The sequence below is a fragment of the Macaca fascicularis genome, chromosome 19 (assembly GCF_037993035.2).
Source record: "Macaca fascicularis isolate 582-1 chromosome 19, T2T-MFA8v1.1".
Classification (NCBI taxonomy): domain Eukaryota; kingdom Metazoa; phylum Chordata; class Mammalia; order Primates; family Cercopithecidae; genus Macaca; species Macaca fascicularis.
In genome coordinates this window covers 19,064,474-19,082,966 of record NC_088393.1, presented here as the reverse complement: position 1 = coordinate 19,082,966, position 18,493 = coordinate 19,064,474, and the positions used below count along the sequence as shown (strand labels likewise).

The window sequence follows — 18,493 nt, the reverse complement described above, 5'->3', positions numbered from 1 at the left end:
GGCGCGAGTGGAAATTTCAGCGCCGGCGCAGTGATCCGCCGCCTGGCCCGCTGGACAGCGGCCGCCTGGCTGTTGGACAAGGACGGCGAACCGGCTGGGGCACTGGAGCCCCCAAAAGGGAGACGGCCTGACCCAGATCCTCCCAATTCACAAGGGTGGGGCCAGGCACCCCCCCAAGGATTGGTAGCACCCCAAGGTTGAACCTGGGTTTGGACTAAGAGCTCTGAAAACAGACTAGGGCGTTGGTCACTCATGCATTCATTCATTCAAGGAATATTTACTGAGCACCTACTATGTGCCAGGCAAACTGGGGTACAGGCGTGAACAAGCAGAGGTGATCCTGCCCTTATGGAGTGTACAGTCAGAGAGGGGGCAGACATAGCACACAAATAACCAAGAACTTTTCAGATGGAGATAAATGTGATGCGGTAAATAACACCAGTGGCCAGCCACAGAACATTCGGGAGGGGGGCTCCTGCAGCCACCACAGACAGGGAGGCAGGAAGTTATCTTAGCTAAGACCTGAACCCTGCAATCGGCCCCCTCAGTCCATAAACCTAGCGGTTGTCCTTAACGACTTTCTTTTTTTTTTTTTTTCTCGAGACCGAGTTTTGCCCTTGTCGCCCAGACTGGAGTGCAGGGGCTCAATCTCGGCTCACTGCAACCTCCTCCTCCCAGGTTCAAGCCATTCTCCTGCCTCAGCCTCTCCAGTAGCTAGGATTACGGGCATGCGCCACCACGCCCAGCGAATTTTTGTATTTTTAGTAGAGACTAACGACCATGTTGGCCAGGCTAGTCTTTAACTCCTGATCTTAGGTGATCCACCCGCCTCGCCCTCCCTAAGTGCTGGGATTACAGGAGTGAGCCACCACGCCCAGCCAACGACGGTCTTTTCCCATTCCCTTGCAATGGGCATGTTGCTGTTCTCTGGATACCTGAGCCCAAAGAACGGGAGTTACAGAGCTTCAGCCTTCCCTCTGCGTACTTCTCCAGTCCAGTCTTATTCAAGGATCTCTATTTTGCAAAAAGGTGCTAACAGAAGGGTCCATAAATCCCGTCAAGACTCAGCAGTGAAAGAATGAGCAGAGACTCCCTGATGGCAGAGTGGTGAGCCAGGGGAGCAGGAGGGACTCTGACCCTCCCTCCCTCAAGAGAGGGACCCCCAGCCACCAATATTGAAAGTTTATATTCAGGAGGCTGCAGGGATTTCAGAGCTCCGCGCTGGGTGGAAGCTAGGAAGGTCAGCTGGGGGAATTCACGGTAGCTCTAACTGCACAACAAGCACACATTTTATTGGACTGAGGATGGCTGGAGGGGATGCTGACATTTTCCAAACATTATTTGATTCACGCTTTACAACAGGTAATAAAATGCCCATGTTAAATATATAGATATAGATAGATATATAGATATATACATCAATTTTCATTTGGAATGCCTTGGACATTGCCACTGCCCTACTTTATCTTTGTTTTGACACAGAGTCTCACTCTGTCGCCCAGGCTGGAGTGCAGTGGCGCGACCTTGGCTCACTGCAATCTCCGCCTCTCAGGTTCAAGCGATTCTCCTACCTCAGCCTCCTGAGTAGCTGGGATTACAGGCATGCACCACGATGCCCAGCTAATTTTTAGGGTTTTTTTGTTTTTTTGTTGTTTTTTTTTTTGAGACGGAGTCTCTGTGGCCCAGGCTGGAGTACAGTGGCACGGATTCAGCTCACTGCAACCTCTGCCTCCGGGGTTCAAGTGATTCTCCTGCCTCAGCCTCCCAAGTAGCTGGAATTACAGGCACCTGCCACCACACCCGGCTAATTTTTGTATTTTTAGTAGAGACAGGGTTTCACCATGTTGGCCAGGCTGGTCTTGAACTTCTGACCTCAGGTGATCTGCCTGCCTTGGACTCCCAAAGTGCTGGGATTACAGACGTGAGCCACCGTGCCCAGCCATCTTGCTTCTTGATATGATTTTGCGCACTTTGGTAACCTCCTATACTTTTTGCCTAACAAGCATATTCCTTCCACCACCCCACTCCCTCAACTTTTTAGTGTCAACAACCTGCATTTGGGGAACACTGGTTCTGACTTTCAGTCTGTGAGATGTGAATGGCCTGGTCTCACCACTCTCCCACTACACAAACACCCCTCCCTAAGGTGGAAGTCTTGGTCAATCAGCATAGCCCATTGCGCTGGCCATCAAGATTGGTTCAGACCAGGCTGGGTGTTGTGGCTCATGCCTGTAATTCCAGCACTTGGGAGGCCAAGGCAGGAGGATCATTTGAGTCTAGGAGCTTGAGACCAGCCTGGGCAACATAGTGAGATTTAATCTCTACCAAAAATTTAAAAATTACCTGGGCGTGGTGGTGCCTGCTTATAATCCTACCTACTCAGGAGACTGAGGCAGGAGGATTGCTTGAGCCTGATAGATGGAGGCTTCAGTGAGCTATGATAATGCCACTGCACTCCAGCCTGGGTGACAGAGCAAGACCCTGTCTCAAAAAAAAAAAAAAAAAATGCTGGGTGCTGGCTCATGACTGTAATCCCTACAGTTTCAGAAGCAGAGGCGGGCAGATCATCTGAGGTCAGGAGTTTGAGACCAGCCTGGCCAACATGGTGAAACCCCGTCTCGACTAAAAATACAAAAAAAGTTAGCCAGGTATAGTGGCACACATCTGTAATCCCAGCTACTGGGGAGGCTGAGGGAGGAAAATCACTTGAACCCGGGAAATGGAGGTTGCAGTGAGCCAAGATAGCGCCATTTCACTCTAGCCTGGGCAACAGAGGGAGACTGTCTCAAAATAAACACAAAAGATTAGTTCAGCTGGGCCAAAAGAGTGGACCCACACAAAGGAAAACAGAGCCAGGCCGACATGGTGGCTCACAACTATAATCCCAGCACTTTGGGAGGCCAAGGTGGGTGGATCACTTGAGCTCAGGAGCTTGAGACCAGCCTGACCAACATAGTGAAACCCCATCTCTAATACAAAATTAGCCAGGCATGGTGGCACATGCCTGTAATCCAAGCTACTTGGGAGGCTGAGGCAGGAGAACGGCTGGAACACAGGAGGCAGAGGTCGCAGTGAGCCGAGATCGCACTACTGTACTCCAGCCTGAGCTTCTGGATCCAGCCATTCCTGAAGCTAGACTCACCTGCCTTTTCAGTTACGTGAGCCAAAAATTTATTCCCTTTTGTGCTTGTCTATTTGTTTTCTTGTTTGTTTGTTTGTTTGCTTGTTTTTTCAGACAGGGTCTCACTTTGTCGCCCAGGCTGAAGTGCAGTGGCATGATCATGCTCACTGAAGCCCCAACCCTTAGGCTTAGGTGATCCCCCCACCTCAGCCTTCCAGGTAGCTGTGACAGGTGTGCACCATCATGCGTGGCTAATGTCTTGTGGTTTTTGTAGAGACAGGGATTCACCCTATTGCCCAGGCTGGTCTCAAACTCCTGGGCTCAAGTGATCCACTCCCCTCAGCCTCCCAAAGTGCTGAGATTACAGGTGTGCACCACCACGCCTGGCCTGCCGAAATCTATTTCAAGTCCTTTTTCTGTTCCTGGTTCTGACTGAGACTGCAGCTTCTGTGAGTCCGATGCAAGACTGGGCCTGCTACATATGTGGCTTCAAGGTTTTTTTTTTTTTTGAAACAGTCTTACTAGGTCTCCCAGGCTGGAGTGCAGTGGTACGATATCGGCTCACTGCAACCTCTGCCTCCCAGGTTGAAGCAATTCTTCTGCGTCAGCCTCCAGAATAGCTGGGACTACAAGCATGCGTCACCAAGCCCAGCTAATTTTTGTATTTTTAGTAGAGATGGGGTTTCACCTTGTTGGCCAGGCTGGTCTCGAACTCCTGACCTCAGATGATCCTCCTGCTTTGGCATCCCAAAGTGCTGGGATTATAGGCGTGAGCCACCACGCCTGACTGGCTTCTAGTTCTTGACAGCATCCTGTGAGGTCAGAGAAGAAACAAAGACAAAGAGCAGGGACAGCAGCTGCCCTAGGAACTTATGCACCAAAATTCATGCCTCACAGCCGACCTCAGCTGCTTCCACAAACTGAGTTTTGTGGGCTTTAAATGAAGTTAATAAGCATCAACTGCCTTACTCCTAAGAAGTGCTCCGTAATTGATGCCACTTACCCTGATCAATTATATATATCTTTTTTTTTTTTTCTTTTTTGAGACACAGTTTCGCTCTGTTACCCAAGCTGGAGTGCAGTGTTGCAATCTCGGCTCACTGCAACCTCCACCTCCCAGGTTCAAGCAATTCTCCTCCTACTTCAGCCTCCCCAGTAGCTGAGATTACAGGTGTTACCACGACGCCTAGCTAATTTTTTCTTTTTTTTTTTTTTTTTTTTTTTTGAGATGGAGTTTCACTCTGTTGCTCAGGCTGGAGTGCAGTGGCGAGATCTCGGCTTACTGCAGCCTCCACCTTCTAGGCTCAAGTGATTTTCCTGCCTCAGCCTCCTAAGTAGCTGTGACTACAGGTGTAGGCCACCACACCTGGCTAATTTTTATTTTTTTAGTAGAGACGGGATTTCGCCATGCTGGCCAGGTTGATTTCGAACTCCTGACCTCAAGTGATCCTCCTGGCTCAGCTTCGCGAAGTGCTGGGATTACAGGCATGAGCCACCGCTCCTGGCCCTATAGACTTTAAATGAAATTAATATGTGTCAACATATGTTAATATGTTAGTATGTTAACATGTTAATATGTGTCTCGCTCCCAAGAGGTGCTCCATAAATGCCACTTACCCTGATCACTTACATATATCTGCACTAAGCCAGTTTCCAGACACAGGAAGATGGAGGAGAAAAGAATTCGGGGGCTAGCAGGGGTTACAGCAAGGAGCCATCCTGGGCATGTGCAGAAGTAAGTCTGCTGCTCTTCCTACTCACCCCCATTCACCCCGCGCCTGCCTGGCGTGAAACTTGATCCATCCTAAACCCTGGTGATGAGTCAGAGGAAGCAGCCAGCCCGCTCATTGTGCAATGGCCAGACAGCAGCCCAAGCCCCCCTTCTTGCTCCATTGACCCCCCAGCCCTGAGAAGGGCGAGGCATCAGTGTCCAGTGACCCGGGCAGAATCCAACCCTGAGGTTTTCACTTTCTTCCTTCATCAAAGGAACTTGCTGCCACCCAGTGTGGTCCAACACTGCTCCTCACAGCAGCCCTGCGGGCTTTGCAAAGCAAGGCAGATACCACACTCCCATGGCTTGGCACAGTGGCTCATGCCTGTAATCCCAGCACATTGGGAGGCAGAGGTGGTAGATCACCTGAGGTCAGGAGTTCAAGACCAATCTGACCAACATGGTGAAACCCCGTCTCTAAAAAAAAAAAAAAAAAATACAAAAATTAGCTGGGCATGATGGCGGGTGTCTGTAATCCCAGCTACTCGGGAGGCTGAGGCAGGAGAATCGCTTGAACCTGTGAGGTGGAGGTTGCAGTGAGCCAAGATCGCACCATTGCACTCCAGCCTGGGCGACAGAGTGAGACTCCATCTCAAAAAAAAAAAAAAACCCTCCTCCTGGCAGCCCCCCAAGCTTATGCCCGGCTCTGTTCTCACTCCAGCCGCATGGGCCTCTTCGCTGTTCCCTCTGCCTGGATTGCGCTCCTCCAAGATGCTTTCGTGGCTGGCTCCTTCTCGACTTGCAGGCCTCTGCTCTGAGAGACCCTCCTGAAGGGTCTAGCTGAAGTGGCCCTCCAGTGTCTCTTTCCATGACCCAGAAACATCCCACTCGCTGAAGGCAGCTGTTTCTAGGGTCTCATCCCTTGTAGATTGAGCTGAGATTATATTCACCTTTCTCAAAGAGGCCAGGGCCAGGCCAGAGTTCCCTGTGTGCCTGTGGAATGTGGAAAGGGCACAGACATACATGATTTCATATGTGTTTTTGTTCGTTCGTTTGTGTGGTTTTGTTTTTTGTTTTGTTTTGTTTTGAGATGGAGTCTCGCTCTGTCACCCAGGCTGGAGTGCAGTGGCGCAATCTCAGCTCACTGCAAGCTCCGCCTCCCGGGTTCACACCATTCTCCCGCCTCAGCCTCCCGAGTAGCTGGGACCACAGGCACCCGCCACCATGCCCGGCTAATTTTTTGTATTTTTAGTAGACATGGGGTTTCACTGTGTTAGCCAGGACGGTCTCGATCTCCCGACCTAGTGATCTGCCCACCTCCGTTGCATGTTTGTTTTTAAGACAGAGTCTTGCTCTGTCACCCAGACTGGAGTGCAGTGGTGCGAACTCAGCTCACTGAAACCTCCACCTCCACACCTGTAATGTCAGCACTTTGGGGACTGAGGTGGGGGGTGGATCACCTGAGGTCAGGAGTTTGAGACCAGCCTGGCCAACATGGCGAAACCCTGTCTCTACTAAAAATACAAAATAACATTAACTGGGCGTGGTGGCACAGGCCTGTAAACCCAGCTACTCGGGAGGCTGAGGAAGGAGAATCGCTTGACCTAGGGAGGTCAAGAAACTCTTGAGCATTTCTGTGGGGTCCACCACTTATCAGTGCTCAAGCTGTGTGACAATGGAAAACTGTCTTCACCTCTCTGAGCCTCACTGCCCTCCTCTGCTAAATGTGGATGTGGTGCTCCTCATAGCAGGCTCTTGGAAAGATCAAACAGATAACACATGGAAAGCACTTAGCTCAGTGCCTGCTTCATCCAAGCACTTAGCAACTGTTAGGAAAGCAAAACGCTACTTCGCAATGTTAGTTTTCATGCTTTGCTTCTCAGCTCTTCCTTATATGGGATCTTAGTCGATTTGGGGTACCCACATTGTGTGGAGGTGAATTAGGGCCATTGGAGCTGAGAGGCAAAGAGGAAAACAATCCCTGGTCTGTCTTTGACTTCCAAAAGAGGCTCTCATCGTACAGTTTTTAAAGGGCAAAGCAAAAGCCAGGTCTGATCATGGAGAGGGAAAGGACCCAAGAGAAGCCAGCAACGCCCCTCCTTACGATAAGGTTACAGGAGGACCCAGGCCCCTCATCCTCCCACCCAGGCTTGAGTGGTGGGTGGCGGGTGGGACAGGGTGGGCTGCCAAGGAGGGTAGTGAGAGGCTGGAACTGGGCAGGCGGGGGACCCAGGGCTCAAGTCTAGAGACCCAGCCACTTGCACTGAGGGGTAGATAGCTGAAGTGTGTGTTGGAAAACTGGTTGGTTGGCTGAGTGCAGTGGCTTGTGCCTATATTCTCAGCACTTTGGGAGGCAGAGGCAGGAGGACTGCTTGAGCTCAGGAGTTCGAAACCAGCCTGGGCAACATAGGGAAACTGGGACAGGCTCCCAGGGACACCTACAGTGTCCATGCCCTCAAACTTGGCCAAGGCCCCACTGACCTCCCAACATCCAGACCCCCATCCTACTGTCCAAGAGCCTGGGGCACTCACAGCCCCTACTCACCTGAAACAAAAAAAAAAAAAGAGAGAGAGGGATCCCTCGACCTCCAGGGGGCAGTGGCTGCTAAGGAGATGCAGAATGGGCTTTTCGTTTTGGTTGCCAGCATCTGGGTCCCCATCCAAGTTTGGGGAGTCCCCCCGCAGAAGGAAGTTGGTCGCCCTGCTAACGAGAGGCCCCCAAGCCAAGGGTGACCCATCGAACTACTGGCCCCGGTTCCCACCTGTTCCTGCGTCCCTGCCCTCTACAGTTCTTCCTTCCAGGTTGAAGGCACTTCCCCATTCCTGATGTGGGGCTCAGCCGTGTCATTTGCTTGGCCAAAGACTTATGGGCAGGTCAGGCACGGTGGCTCACACCTGTAATCCCAGCACTTTGGGAGGCCGAGGCAGGTGGATCACTTGAGGCCAGGAGTTCAAGACCAGCCTGGCCAGCAAAGCAAAACCCCATCTCTACTAAAAATACAAAAATTAGCCAGGCGTGGTGGCACACACCTGTAATCCCAGCTACTCGGGAGGCTGAGGCAAGAGAATCGCTTGATCCCGGGAGGTGGAGGTTGCAGTGAGCTGAGATTGCGCCACTGCACTCCAGCCTGGGTGACAGAGGGAGACTCAGTCTCAAATAAATAAATAAATGAATAAGCTGCTCTTGGTGGCATGCGCCTATAGTTCTAGGTAGTCGGGAGGCTAAGGTGGGAGTATCACTTGAGCCCAGGGGGTTGAGGCTGCAGTGAACCATGATTGCACCGCTGCACTCCAGCCTGGGTGACAGAGCAAGACTCCATCTCAAAAAAAAAAAAAAAAAAAAAAAAAAAGACTTATGGGCAGATATGATAGTGTGTGAGTCCTGAATTGAGACCCTACGAGGCCTCACGTGATTCCACTTATCCTCAGACACCTGCAGAAGGAAAACGTGCCCTGGCTAGCTGCTGTTCCAGCAGGAGGCAAGAACCTATGGAGCAGGGCCTCTGGACCACTCTGCATCCTTGCACCTGGAAGCAGAGCTGCCCGGCCAAGGCCAGCCTAAAGCAGACACCACCTCCGCTGACTCACAGACATGTGAAAAACAAACGTTTATTGTTGCATGCCATTGAGACTTGGGGGTGTTTGTTGCACAGCAGTGGCTGACTAATACACATGAATGTACTCACTTTCACCGTTCCTGGGACAGCTGGGGAATGGCGTGGGATACTGGCTGGGCCACCGGGATGTTTCCATGCAGGCACAAGTGCTACAGAGAAACAGCATCAGGGCAGGGCCATCTGTTTTCCAGGGGCAGCTGTGGCTGAGTGCCCAGGGCAGATGGCAGTGCCAACGGAGACGTCTGGATTCTGCAGTGGTGGCAGGATTGTCCTCTGGCACAATTTCAGCTGAAGGCCTAGCTGCCTCACCCCTTAGATACCATTGTTTTCTTTTTCTTTTTCTTTTTCTTGTTTTGAGACAGGGTCTCACTGTGTTACCCAGGCTGGAGTGCAGTGGCACAATCACAGCTCATTGCAGGCTTGATCTCTGGGGCTCAAGCGATCCTCACCTCACCCTCCTGTGTAGCTGGGACTACAGGTGTACGCCACTATGCCAGGCTAATTTCTCTATTTTTTTGTAGAGACAGGGTTTTGTTGTGTTGCTGGTCTCCAACTCCTGGGCTCAAGAGATCTGCCTGCCTCAGCCTCCCAAAGTGCTGGGAATACAGTCTCTAAACCAAAAAAAGAAAAAAGAAAGAAAGAAAAAAAGAGACAGGCATAGTCGTGCCCCCTCCCAGAAATCATGGGCCACCAGTCATAACATCCCAGCACCTCTGACCTCCAGTCTCCTCGTTATGAGAAATAATGTCTACACTGCAGAAAACACTAATGGCCAGATATGCTTGTCACCAAACAGTTCCAAAATTATAACGTAAATGTGGCAGATGCTGGAGTTTTCCCATCTCATGTCAGGGTTTTTACTTGTAAGCAACAGAAACTGACTCTAGACTATTTATTTATTTTATATTATTTATTTATTTATTTTGGAGTCTTGCTCTGTTGCCTGGGCTAGAGTGTAGTGGTTCAATCTTGGCTCACTGCAACCTCCACCTCACAGGTTCAAGCAATTCTCCTGCCTCAGCCTCCCGAGTAGCTAGGATTACAGGCGTGAATCACCACACCTGGCTAATTTTTGTATTTTTAGTAGAGACAGGGTTTCACCATGTTGACCAGGCTGGTCTCGAACTCCTGACCTCAAGTGATCTGCCCGCCTCAGCCTCCCAAAGCGCTGAGATTATAGGTGTGAGCCACTGCATTCAGCCTGGACAATTTAAATAGCCAACGTGTGTATTGCAAAACTGGTTGGTTGGCTAGGCACGGTGGCTCATGTCTATAATCCCAGCACTTTGGGAGGCCAAGGCAGGAGTGCTGCTTGAGCCCAAGAGTTCAAAACCAGCCTGGACAACATAGTGAGACTGTCTCTATTTAAAAAAAAAAAAAAAAAAAAAAAAGGCCAGGCGTGGTGGCTCACTCCTGTAATCCCAGCACTTTGAGAGACCAAGGCAGGCAGATCACTTGAGGTCAGGAGTTCAAGACCAGCCTAGCCAACATGGCGAAACCTCATCTGTACCAAAAATACAAAAATTAGCTGGGAGTGGTGGAGTGCACCTGTAATCCCAGCTACTCAGGAGGAGGCTGAGGCAGGAGAATCGCTTGAACCCGGGAGGCACAGGTTGCAGTGAACTGAGATGGCGCCATCGCACTCCAGGCTGGGCGACAGAGTGAGACTTCATCTCAAAAACGAAACAAAAAATTGTTTGGTAGCTCACAGAAGTGATGAGAAGGCTGGAAAACTAGGCTCAGAAAAACAGGCTGGAGTGCAGTGTTGCAATCACAGCTCCTTGCAGCCTAGAACTCCTGGGCTCAGGTGATCTTCCCACCTTGGCCTCCCCCAGTAGCTGAGACTACAGGTGTGTGCCACCCTGACCAGCTTTTTCTTTTCTTTTTTTTTTTGTAGCGATAAGTTCTCACTATGTCACTCAGGGCTGGTCTTGAACTCTTGGACTCAAGCGATCCTCCTGCCTCGGCTTCCTGAAGCTCTGGGATTACAGGCATGAGCCACGGCGCCCAACCTGAGTGTGCTCTCTTAACTTGCTCCTCCTGGCCACAAGATGGCTGCAGAAGCCCCTGGCATTGTGTCCTCATAAGAAGCAGTAAGGGAGGGAAGGGGGCAACAAGGCCTCTCTCTCCCTTGTCCAGAAACACCCGACCCCTTCAAGCTTGCTGGCCAGAGCTGGGAAACATGCCCAGATTGCAAACAACCCCAGCAAAAGGCATTGCCAAGAACGGCTCAGCTGAATCTTAACTCCGGAGGCTGGGCACATTGCTGCTGGGTTCTGATGGTGAGGAGGGAGGAATGGCTGCCCGGCTGGCCATCAGAATGAGAGCGACAGGAAGACGAGAACGAAGCAGGGGCCTTGCTGGGGGTGGAGCACCGCTTGGTGTCCTCCTTCCCCCAGGGTGTGCACACAGAAGGTGCCCGTGGCCGCTGGTGTGAAGAAGGCCGCCCTCACTCTCCCGCCCCGGCACCTCTCCTTTGTGCAGCAAACATTCGAGCTGTGCCCTGTCTGTGCCAGGCTCTGTGTTAGGCGCTGGGCTGCTGACATCCACGCCTGGGCGCCCCGAGGAAGAGCAGAGCCTGAGGCTGCACCGTGCAAAGTGAATCTCCAGGGCCCGTGAGAACGGACGAGCTGGAGCTGCTTCCTCGGAGAGGGAGCCAGGGGCGGGTTTCCAAGCTGGCCAGGTCCGGGGCGGATTCCCACCTCACACGGCTCCCCAGAGGCCCCCTTGGCCCTCACTTGTTGAGAGGCCCCAGAAGTCACACTTGGCCTCCCTCTTGCGGGCCTGCATCTGACCGTCCCGAGAGACAGCGTTTTCCCACAGCCCGAGGCCAGGTGCGAGGGAGGCTCCTGCGGCCGGCGTCCAGGCCTCAGCGAGGAGGCAGGGCATCTGGAAGTAGACAGGCTTTCCCCAGGCTCGGGGCGGTGCCGGGTTCCAGACCCCTCTGGGCCGCCAGGCAGAGTGGGCTACGCTGCTCCGGGGGTGCATGCACAGATATGTGTGTGTGTGCGCACATGTGTGTGCGTTTCACCGTGTGCGGGTGAGCATGTGAACACGCTGCAGTGTGTGAGTATGGGCGAGCATGCATGTGCAGGCGTGCACGAGCACGGCCATGTGAATGTGTGCGCTGCGGCATGCGTGTGCAGGTGTGTGCGTATGTGTGAGTGTGCGCAGGCGTATTCTGCCTTTCTCTGAAGGACATAAACGTTCACAAAGTGAAGATCCAAGCCAGTTTCTGCTAAATTAAAAACAGCTTTTTCGTGTTTAAAGTTTACAATACGAAAAATAATTTTCCTTTCTTGGGGGGATGCGGGGGGAGGCTGAGGGAGGGGCAGGGGGCCCCAAGAACATTCCACGAACCGGCCTAGATGGTTATGCACAATCGATCCAGTTAGATACAGCAGCACCCCCGCCCTGGGCCGGCGCCCCTGCCAGCTCGTTGGGGACAAGATGTTCTGAGGTGTGAGCTGATCTGGGGGACTTGCAGCTGGCAAAGCTTCTCACTGCCCCCTGAAGGGGCCATGCCTCCAGTGGGGAAGGGTTCTCTTTGAGGGAGCTCAGGTCGGGGGTGGGGCTGGAATGTTCTGGTAAGTCCCGAGGAACTCGGCTTTCATTTTGATGCCCCTGACAGTGTGGGCTTCTTTTAGGTTCCCAACCATGTTCTTATTTTAGCACTGCCCACCCCCTCAGCCTCTAGTGTTACCCCAGCCCCGATGGCTGCCACACAGGAGCACCAGGCACGCGGGCGCAGCGACTTATGCACATCCAAGCGTGTGGGATATCCCAGGGCCTCCCCTCTAGGAAGGCCGTCTGGGAACATCAGGCTTTCTCTGCTAACCTGCAACTGGTAAGTGGCCTGCTCTGGGCAGCCCGGTTCATAGTTTGGCCGGCCACGATGAGAATAGGGGGCTGAAGGCTCTTCCAACGTGCCAAGGTGGGCTGGGTATGGTGGCTCACGCCTGTAATCCCAGCACTTTAGGAGGCAGAGGCAGGCGGATCACCTGAGGTCAGGAGTTCAAGGCCAGCCAGGCCAACATAGTGAAACCCCGTCTCCACTAAAAATACAAAAATTAGCCGGGTGTGGTGGTGTGCGTCTGTAATCCTGGCTACTTGGGAGGCTGAGGCAGGTGAATCGCTTGAACCCAGGAGGTGGAGGTTGCAGTGAGCCGAGATTGTACCACCGCACTCCAGCCTGGGTGACAGAGCGAGGCTCCATCTCAAAAAGAAAAACAAAAACAAAAAAAACACAACAAAAAACGCCAGGGTGAAAGTCCTGGTCACACTTCCTGCTGCCTCTGCACCCCTGAGCCAAAGCCCAGCCCCCTGCCAACTCCTCTGCAAGGCTGGAAAAGGCTGAGGCGGGGGAGAGGAGCCCCCAGACACGCGGAGGACACACGAGGAATCTGTGACCAATCAAACCCAAGCCGCACAAGCTCAGTGCTGGGCCGGCTCCATCTCTTCACCATAACATTTTTATTAAATAAAGGCAAATATTAGGAGACGACGTCTGCTAAGATAGGAGGTTAATTCTCTACATGGTGAGTGGGTCACAGAGACAAGACATCAATCGTCTGTTAGCAGCGAGAGAGACACTTCAAGTTGCCCCGAGAGTACAAATCCCATCTATGAGACAGCAGTGCTGGCTTCTTAAAAAAAAAAAAAAAAAAAAAGTAAAACCAATCAAAAAGAAAAGGTTTAGAGGTTCACACATTGAAACAAATGTGGCCAGAGATGCCACAGAGCCCTTGAAGGGAAAGGCCTCACTGCCGGCTCGGTAGCAATGTTGACCCAAAAACAGGGCAGGTTGGGGAGTGGTGGGGCGTGGAGGGGTGGAAAGGAGGGAGGAGAATAAAGACACCCCACCAGACCTGCGGGAAGCAACACTGTGGGATTCTGAAGTTAGCGTCCCCCTCCAGTTGTGGGAAGGAGACCGCCCAGCCAACAGGGCAAATGTAGAGGGCCAGGATGTCTCAACCAGTTAAGGCCCCACAAGATGCCTAGTGCCAAATGGAAGGTCCAAGGCCCGTAAAGATCGTTTCTAGGAGTTGATATGGTTTTTCCTCCGGAAAGCAGATGAAGACAGAAACTGAGGCATGACCAGGGCCTCCCCTCAGCAGCTTGGAATGGGGGAAGGAGGGTACCCCAGTGGAGGCAGACACGTGCCCTCATCCTCCACCCTCTCCAAACCAGGGGCTTCCAAGCTGCCTCTCACTGCTCCTGGAGGTCCGTGTGTTATGGAGGTTTCTGGTGAGTTTATTTTAAAAACACGCGCGCAGGAGACTTGGAAGGAGGATGAGTCACATACCACTGACTTTGGGTTCATTGTTGATGAGCTCACATCTGAATGCCTGAAACTGTGGGGCTGGGAGGCGGCAGAGAAGTGAGATGGAGCTGCACAGGGACCCCCTGGAGACCTGAGATTCCACCCGCCAGCCCGCGGGGACTCAGGGGTGGGGGGCAGGCGAGGAAACCACCCCGGGGACAAATTTGCTACCACCACGTCTGACGCTTTGCGGGCAGGCTCCCTCGGGTGGACTTAGAGCCAGGATCTGCTTTGGGAAGGAGGGAGGGACCCCTGGGAGGGGGGCCTAACAACGCAGCAGGCCCCTCAAGGGCAGCCCGGGCGAAGGGGGGGCACTGGGGTTCTCAGGCAGACGTGCACTCGCCAAGCCCCACTTGGAGACAACATGCGGTCAGGCCAGGGTCCCAGGGGTCTTGGGGGCTACCTCCTGGTCCCGGCCCGGGGCAGCAGGACAGGGGCACAGGCTATGCCCGCGAAGGACTCCGGGAAGTGCAGGTCCCGCTCCCACTCGTCGGTGTCCGTGTTGTACACCTGTACGATGCCCGTGACGTTGTTGAGCCGCCAGTTGTAGCCCCCTACGATGTAGATCTTCCTCTCCAGCAGGCAGCAACCGGCCTCTGACTGGCCAGCCCGCATGGGGCTGACGCTGGTCCACTGGTCCGTCTCCGGCACGTAGTACTCCACAGCCAGCACGTCGAAGCAGCGGTCCACGTGGTCCATGCGGCCCCCAAGGGCATAGATGCGGCCGCCGGCGCCCACCATGGCGTGCAGCACGCGGGGCTCGCTCATGGGCGCCTTGAACTCCCACTGGTCAGCCACGGGGTCGTAGCAGTGCAGGGCCTTCTTGTCCTCCACCGAGATCCCGTAGCCACCCGAGATGTAGAGGCGGCCCCCTGAGGCGGCCCCAGCGTGGCCCCAGGTACGGCGCTTCAGCGAGCAGGCGTAGCCCCACTCGTTGCGCCGGGGGCAGTACCGCTCCACGGAGGCCAGGCTGCCGGCGCGGTTGCGGCCGCCCGTGGCGTACACCATGCCGCACAGCACGTTCAGCTGGAACTGGATGCGGCTCTCCTGCATGGCCTGCAGGCGCAGCCAGCGGTTCAGGTGGGGGTCATAGCGGTAGCAGGCGTCCACTGCGCCCTCGCCGCTGCGGTACTGCAGGTGCTGGCCCCCGGCCACGTACACGAAATTGTCCAGCACAGCCACGCACGTGTGGCTGCAGCCTACCTCCATCTCCGTGAGCTCGCGGAAGTGGCGTGCGCCTGGCTCAGGCAGCTGGTAGACCTTGCTGCTGACCGAGCGGTCGCTGTCGGTGTAGGGTGTGCCACCGAAGGTGACCAGCGAGGGCACATCCGAGCGCACGGCGGTGCGTGGAGACTGCATCTCGTGCTGCCGGAAGGGCAGCACCTGGTAGTTGAAGGCCTCCAGCAGGTACTGGCGGCACAGCACGTCCTCCACCATGATGTCCAGCGTCTGCACGCTGTCCACCAGCTCAGACGACTGCATGAGCGGGAAGCGGATGTGGCAGAGCACATGGCTAGCGCGCGGCCGACGGGCCGGGTCATGCTGCAGCCAGCGGACGGCCGCGCGAAACAGGTCGATCTCGGCGCAGCTTTGCAGCCGGTTGCTCTGCAGGAAGAAGACCAGGCGCTCCAGCGGCAGGCGCAGGAAGTCCTCCTCCTCGGCGATCTGCAGGAAGTGCCGGAAGGTGAAGGCATCCACTGACTCCCGCAGCGAGGCCAGACTGAAGGTGGTGGCCATCTGGCCAATGTTGAGGCAGGTCTCCACGCTCATGGCCGCCTTCAGGAACTCCTCGCACAGCTCCACCACGGGCAGCATCTGTAAGAACACAGCCGCGCCCAGCACGTCCTGCACACAGTCCAGGTCCAGGGTCACCTCGGCGCTGTAGGCGAAGTCAATGATGTGCCGCAGGCCACGGGCTGACACGCCCTTCAGCTCGATGACATCCTGGCTTGCCTCCCGCATGCCGCCGGTGAACATGGCCCTGGAGGGCAGAAACACAGTGTGTGGCTCACAGTGGCTGAGGGGCGTTATGGCCAGCCAGGAATGATCTGGCCTGAGGAACAGTGGCCCCAGGACACAGAATGCAGGGCACAGCCAGCAAGAGGAAAGTAGGCGGACTGCTCATTAAAAACATGCAAAGGGGCCAGGCGCCGTGACTCAAGCCTGTAATCCCAGCACTTTGGGAGGCCGAGGCGGGTGAATCATGAGGTGAGGAGATCGAGATCATCCTGGCTAACAAGGTGAAACCCCATCTCTACCAAAAATACAAAAAATTAGCCAGGCGTGGTGTCAGGCACCTGTAGTCCCAGCTACTCCCGAGGCTGAGACAGGAGAATGGTGTGAACCCAGGAGGCGGAGCTTGCAGTGAGCCGAGATCAGGGCACTGTACTCCAGCCTGGGAGACAGAGCAAGATTCAGTCTCAAAAAAAAAAAAAAAAAAAAAAAACCAAAAAAACATGCAAAGGCCGGGCACAGTGGCTCATGCCTGTAATCCTAGCACTTTGGGAGGCCGAGGTGGGTGGATCATCTGATGTCAGGAGTTCAAGACCAGCTTGGCCAACAGGGTGAAACCTTGTTTCTACTAAAAATACAAAAAATTAGCCAGGCATGGTGGTGGGCACCTATAAACCCAGCTACTTGGGAGGCTGAGGCAGGAGAATTGTGTGAACCCAGAAGGCGGAGGTTGCAGTGAGCTGAGATCATGCCTCTGCACTCCAGCCTGGGCGACAAGAGCAAAACTCTGTCTCAAACAAACAAAACATGAAAAAAAAAAAAAAAAAAAGGTTTTGAATCCCACCCAAGCCATGCATCTTCCTATAAACAGCAACTCCCTGCTTGGCCCCTCTGCAGGGAGCCCTGCCCCTGCCCCTTCATGACTAGTTCGTGACTCTCGTGTTGGAGCTGCAGGAGCGGTGGCCCAGGTCAGCCTCACCCACAATGTGCCTAGCAGGGAGGCAGTTGGAAGGGCCAGGTATGGCAGTGCAGGATGAGAACACACCCTGTGGCTCTGGGGACAGATGTGCAGCCCCACCTGACACCTGAGCTCAGGAGCTGCAAGGCCAGTGCTCTGGAGGTGCCGTGCACCACAGTTCAGCCCTCACCTGCTCACTGACCTAAGCAGGCAGCTCTGACATGCCCAGCCCGAGTCTCAACAATCATCATGTGAAGAGGGGAAGGTAATGAGGGTCCCCAGGAATGGATCCCCCACCAGGAGGCTGTGCTGGGGTGACTGCTGTCTCCAGAGACAGGCTCAGGTGGTCGGGGAAGTGCCTCCCACCCAACAGCTATGTCCCCAGCCTCCACTGAGACCCAGCTCCGCCTTTGTACTGCTCTGGGAGGCAGAACATGAGAGGGGGAGGTGACACAGGCCCCCGTGAGGGAGGGCAGTGGGGAGGCACAGGGCTCGAGGTCACAGTTCCCCTACAGCGTTTAGGGTGTTCCCCAGCAGAAGAGGGGAGAGCATCCCAGCTCCAGGGGAACGGGTGGTTCCTTCCAGGAGGTGCACTGGCATGGCATAGCAACTCTCACTCCAGTCGGTGCACCTCCCCTGATGGCTGTCTGAGGAGGACGGAACATCCCTTGTGCATTTTGACCCACAGAGGACTGTCCCCTAGTCTTGTGCCTCATGTGAGCCAGGTTCAGGGCTACAGGGGCAAAGACAGCTACCAGGGCGCTGTCTCTGGGCTGCCCACTGACATCTGCCCAACGAGCCGCTCTTCAGCATCTCTGAGCGGGCCAGGAGCAGGAACTACACTGCCAGCAATCCAGACCCTGCCCCACTTGTCCCCACGGGTCCCCGCTGGCCCTTGGGCATGATATGATGAAGGCAGAGGCGGTCGCGGGCGACAGGAGGGAGCTTTGCCTTTTAAGGTCTCGCTGGCTGTAGTGCCAGCACAGGGGAGCCTTTAAAGGGCATGGCTGGCTGGGCTGGCCCACCCGTCCCCAAATCCAGAATAAAAATAGAAGCGGCGCCCCAGTTGGCTCGGCTGCTGCGGCCCCCACAACAGCCTCATTGAGCCCATGGGGCAGGCGGCCCAGGCCTTGGGGAACGTGCGGCTGAGTGGCACACCTGGGCTGGGGCCTGGGAACCGCCCCAGGGCGGCCCAGCTCTCTCTGGCAGGGTCACTGCCTGGCAGGAAGGAGGCTCACCTGCTGGTCACCCAGGGAGGGAGATCACCCAGCCCTGCAACAGCCCCCAGCTGGTGAGGAAGATGCACCCCCCGCCCCACAGCCCCGTTCTGTGGTGCTCTCACTTCTGGCCCGGCCATGGCACAGGGACAGACAGACCCTCGTGCCTGCCATGGCCTCTTCTGTCACATGGGGGAAGTGTCCACAGCTCAGGGCGACAGGCAGGAGAACTCATTCGGGCCTCAGACACAGCCTGGGACACAGCGTTGGCAGACACAGGGTCCCTGCGGCCCTTGATGCCCCTCCAGTCCCTCAGCTGTCCTGCTCCAGGTGTCCTGAGGGGATGCCCTGAGGGTAGGGGCTTGTGCCCGTTTCACTCTCTCATCCCTGCTGGATCCCAAGGCCTAGAATAGTGCCTGGCATACAGCAGGCATCAAGTACAGACAGATCGGGCCAGGCGCGGTGACTCACACCTATAATTCCAGCACTTTGGGAGGCCGAGGCGGGCGGATCATGAGGTCAGGAGATCGAGACCATCCTGGCGAACATGGTGAAACCCCGTCTTTACTAAAAATACAAAAAAATTAGCCAGG

The 18,493-nt window shown here is 54.7% G+C and overlaps 1 protein-coding gene across 3 annotated transcripts in view; it reads right to left on the bottom strand.

Moving 5' to 3' along the window:
• Positions 1 to 11,681: 11,681 nt before the first annotated feature.
• Positions 11,682 to 18,493, bottom strand: part of KLHL26 (kelch like family member 26) — a 35,948-nt gene continuing 29,136 nt past the window's right edge. For all 3 annotated transcript variants that reach the window (XM_065535254.2, XM_015440835.4, XM_005588476.5), the window contains one exon: positions 11,682 to 15,753. In XM_065535254.2, the coding sequence (XP_065391326.1) occupies positions 14,172 to 15,749 (1,578 nt within the window). In that variant the 5' untranslated portion in view covers positions 15,750 to 15,753 and the 3' untranslated portion in view covers positions 11,682 to 14,171. The remainder of the gene's footprint in view (positions 15,754 to 18,493) is intronic.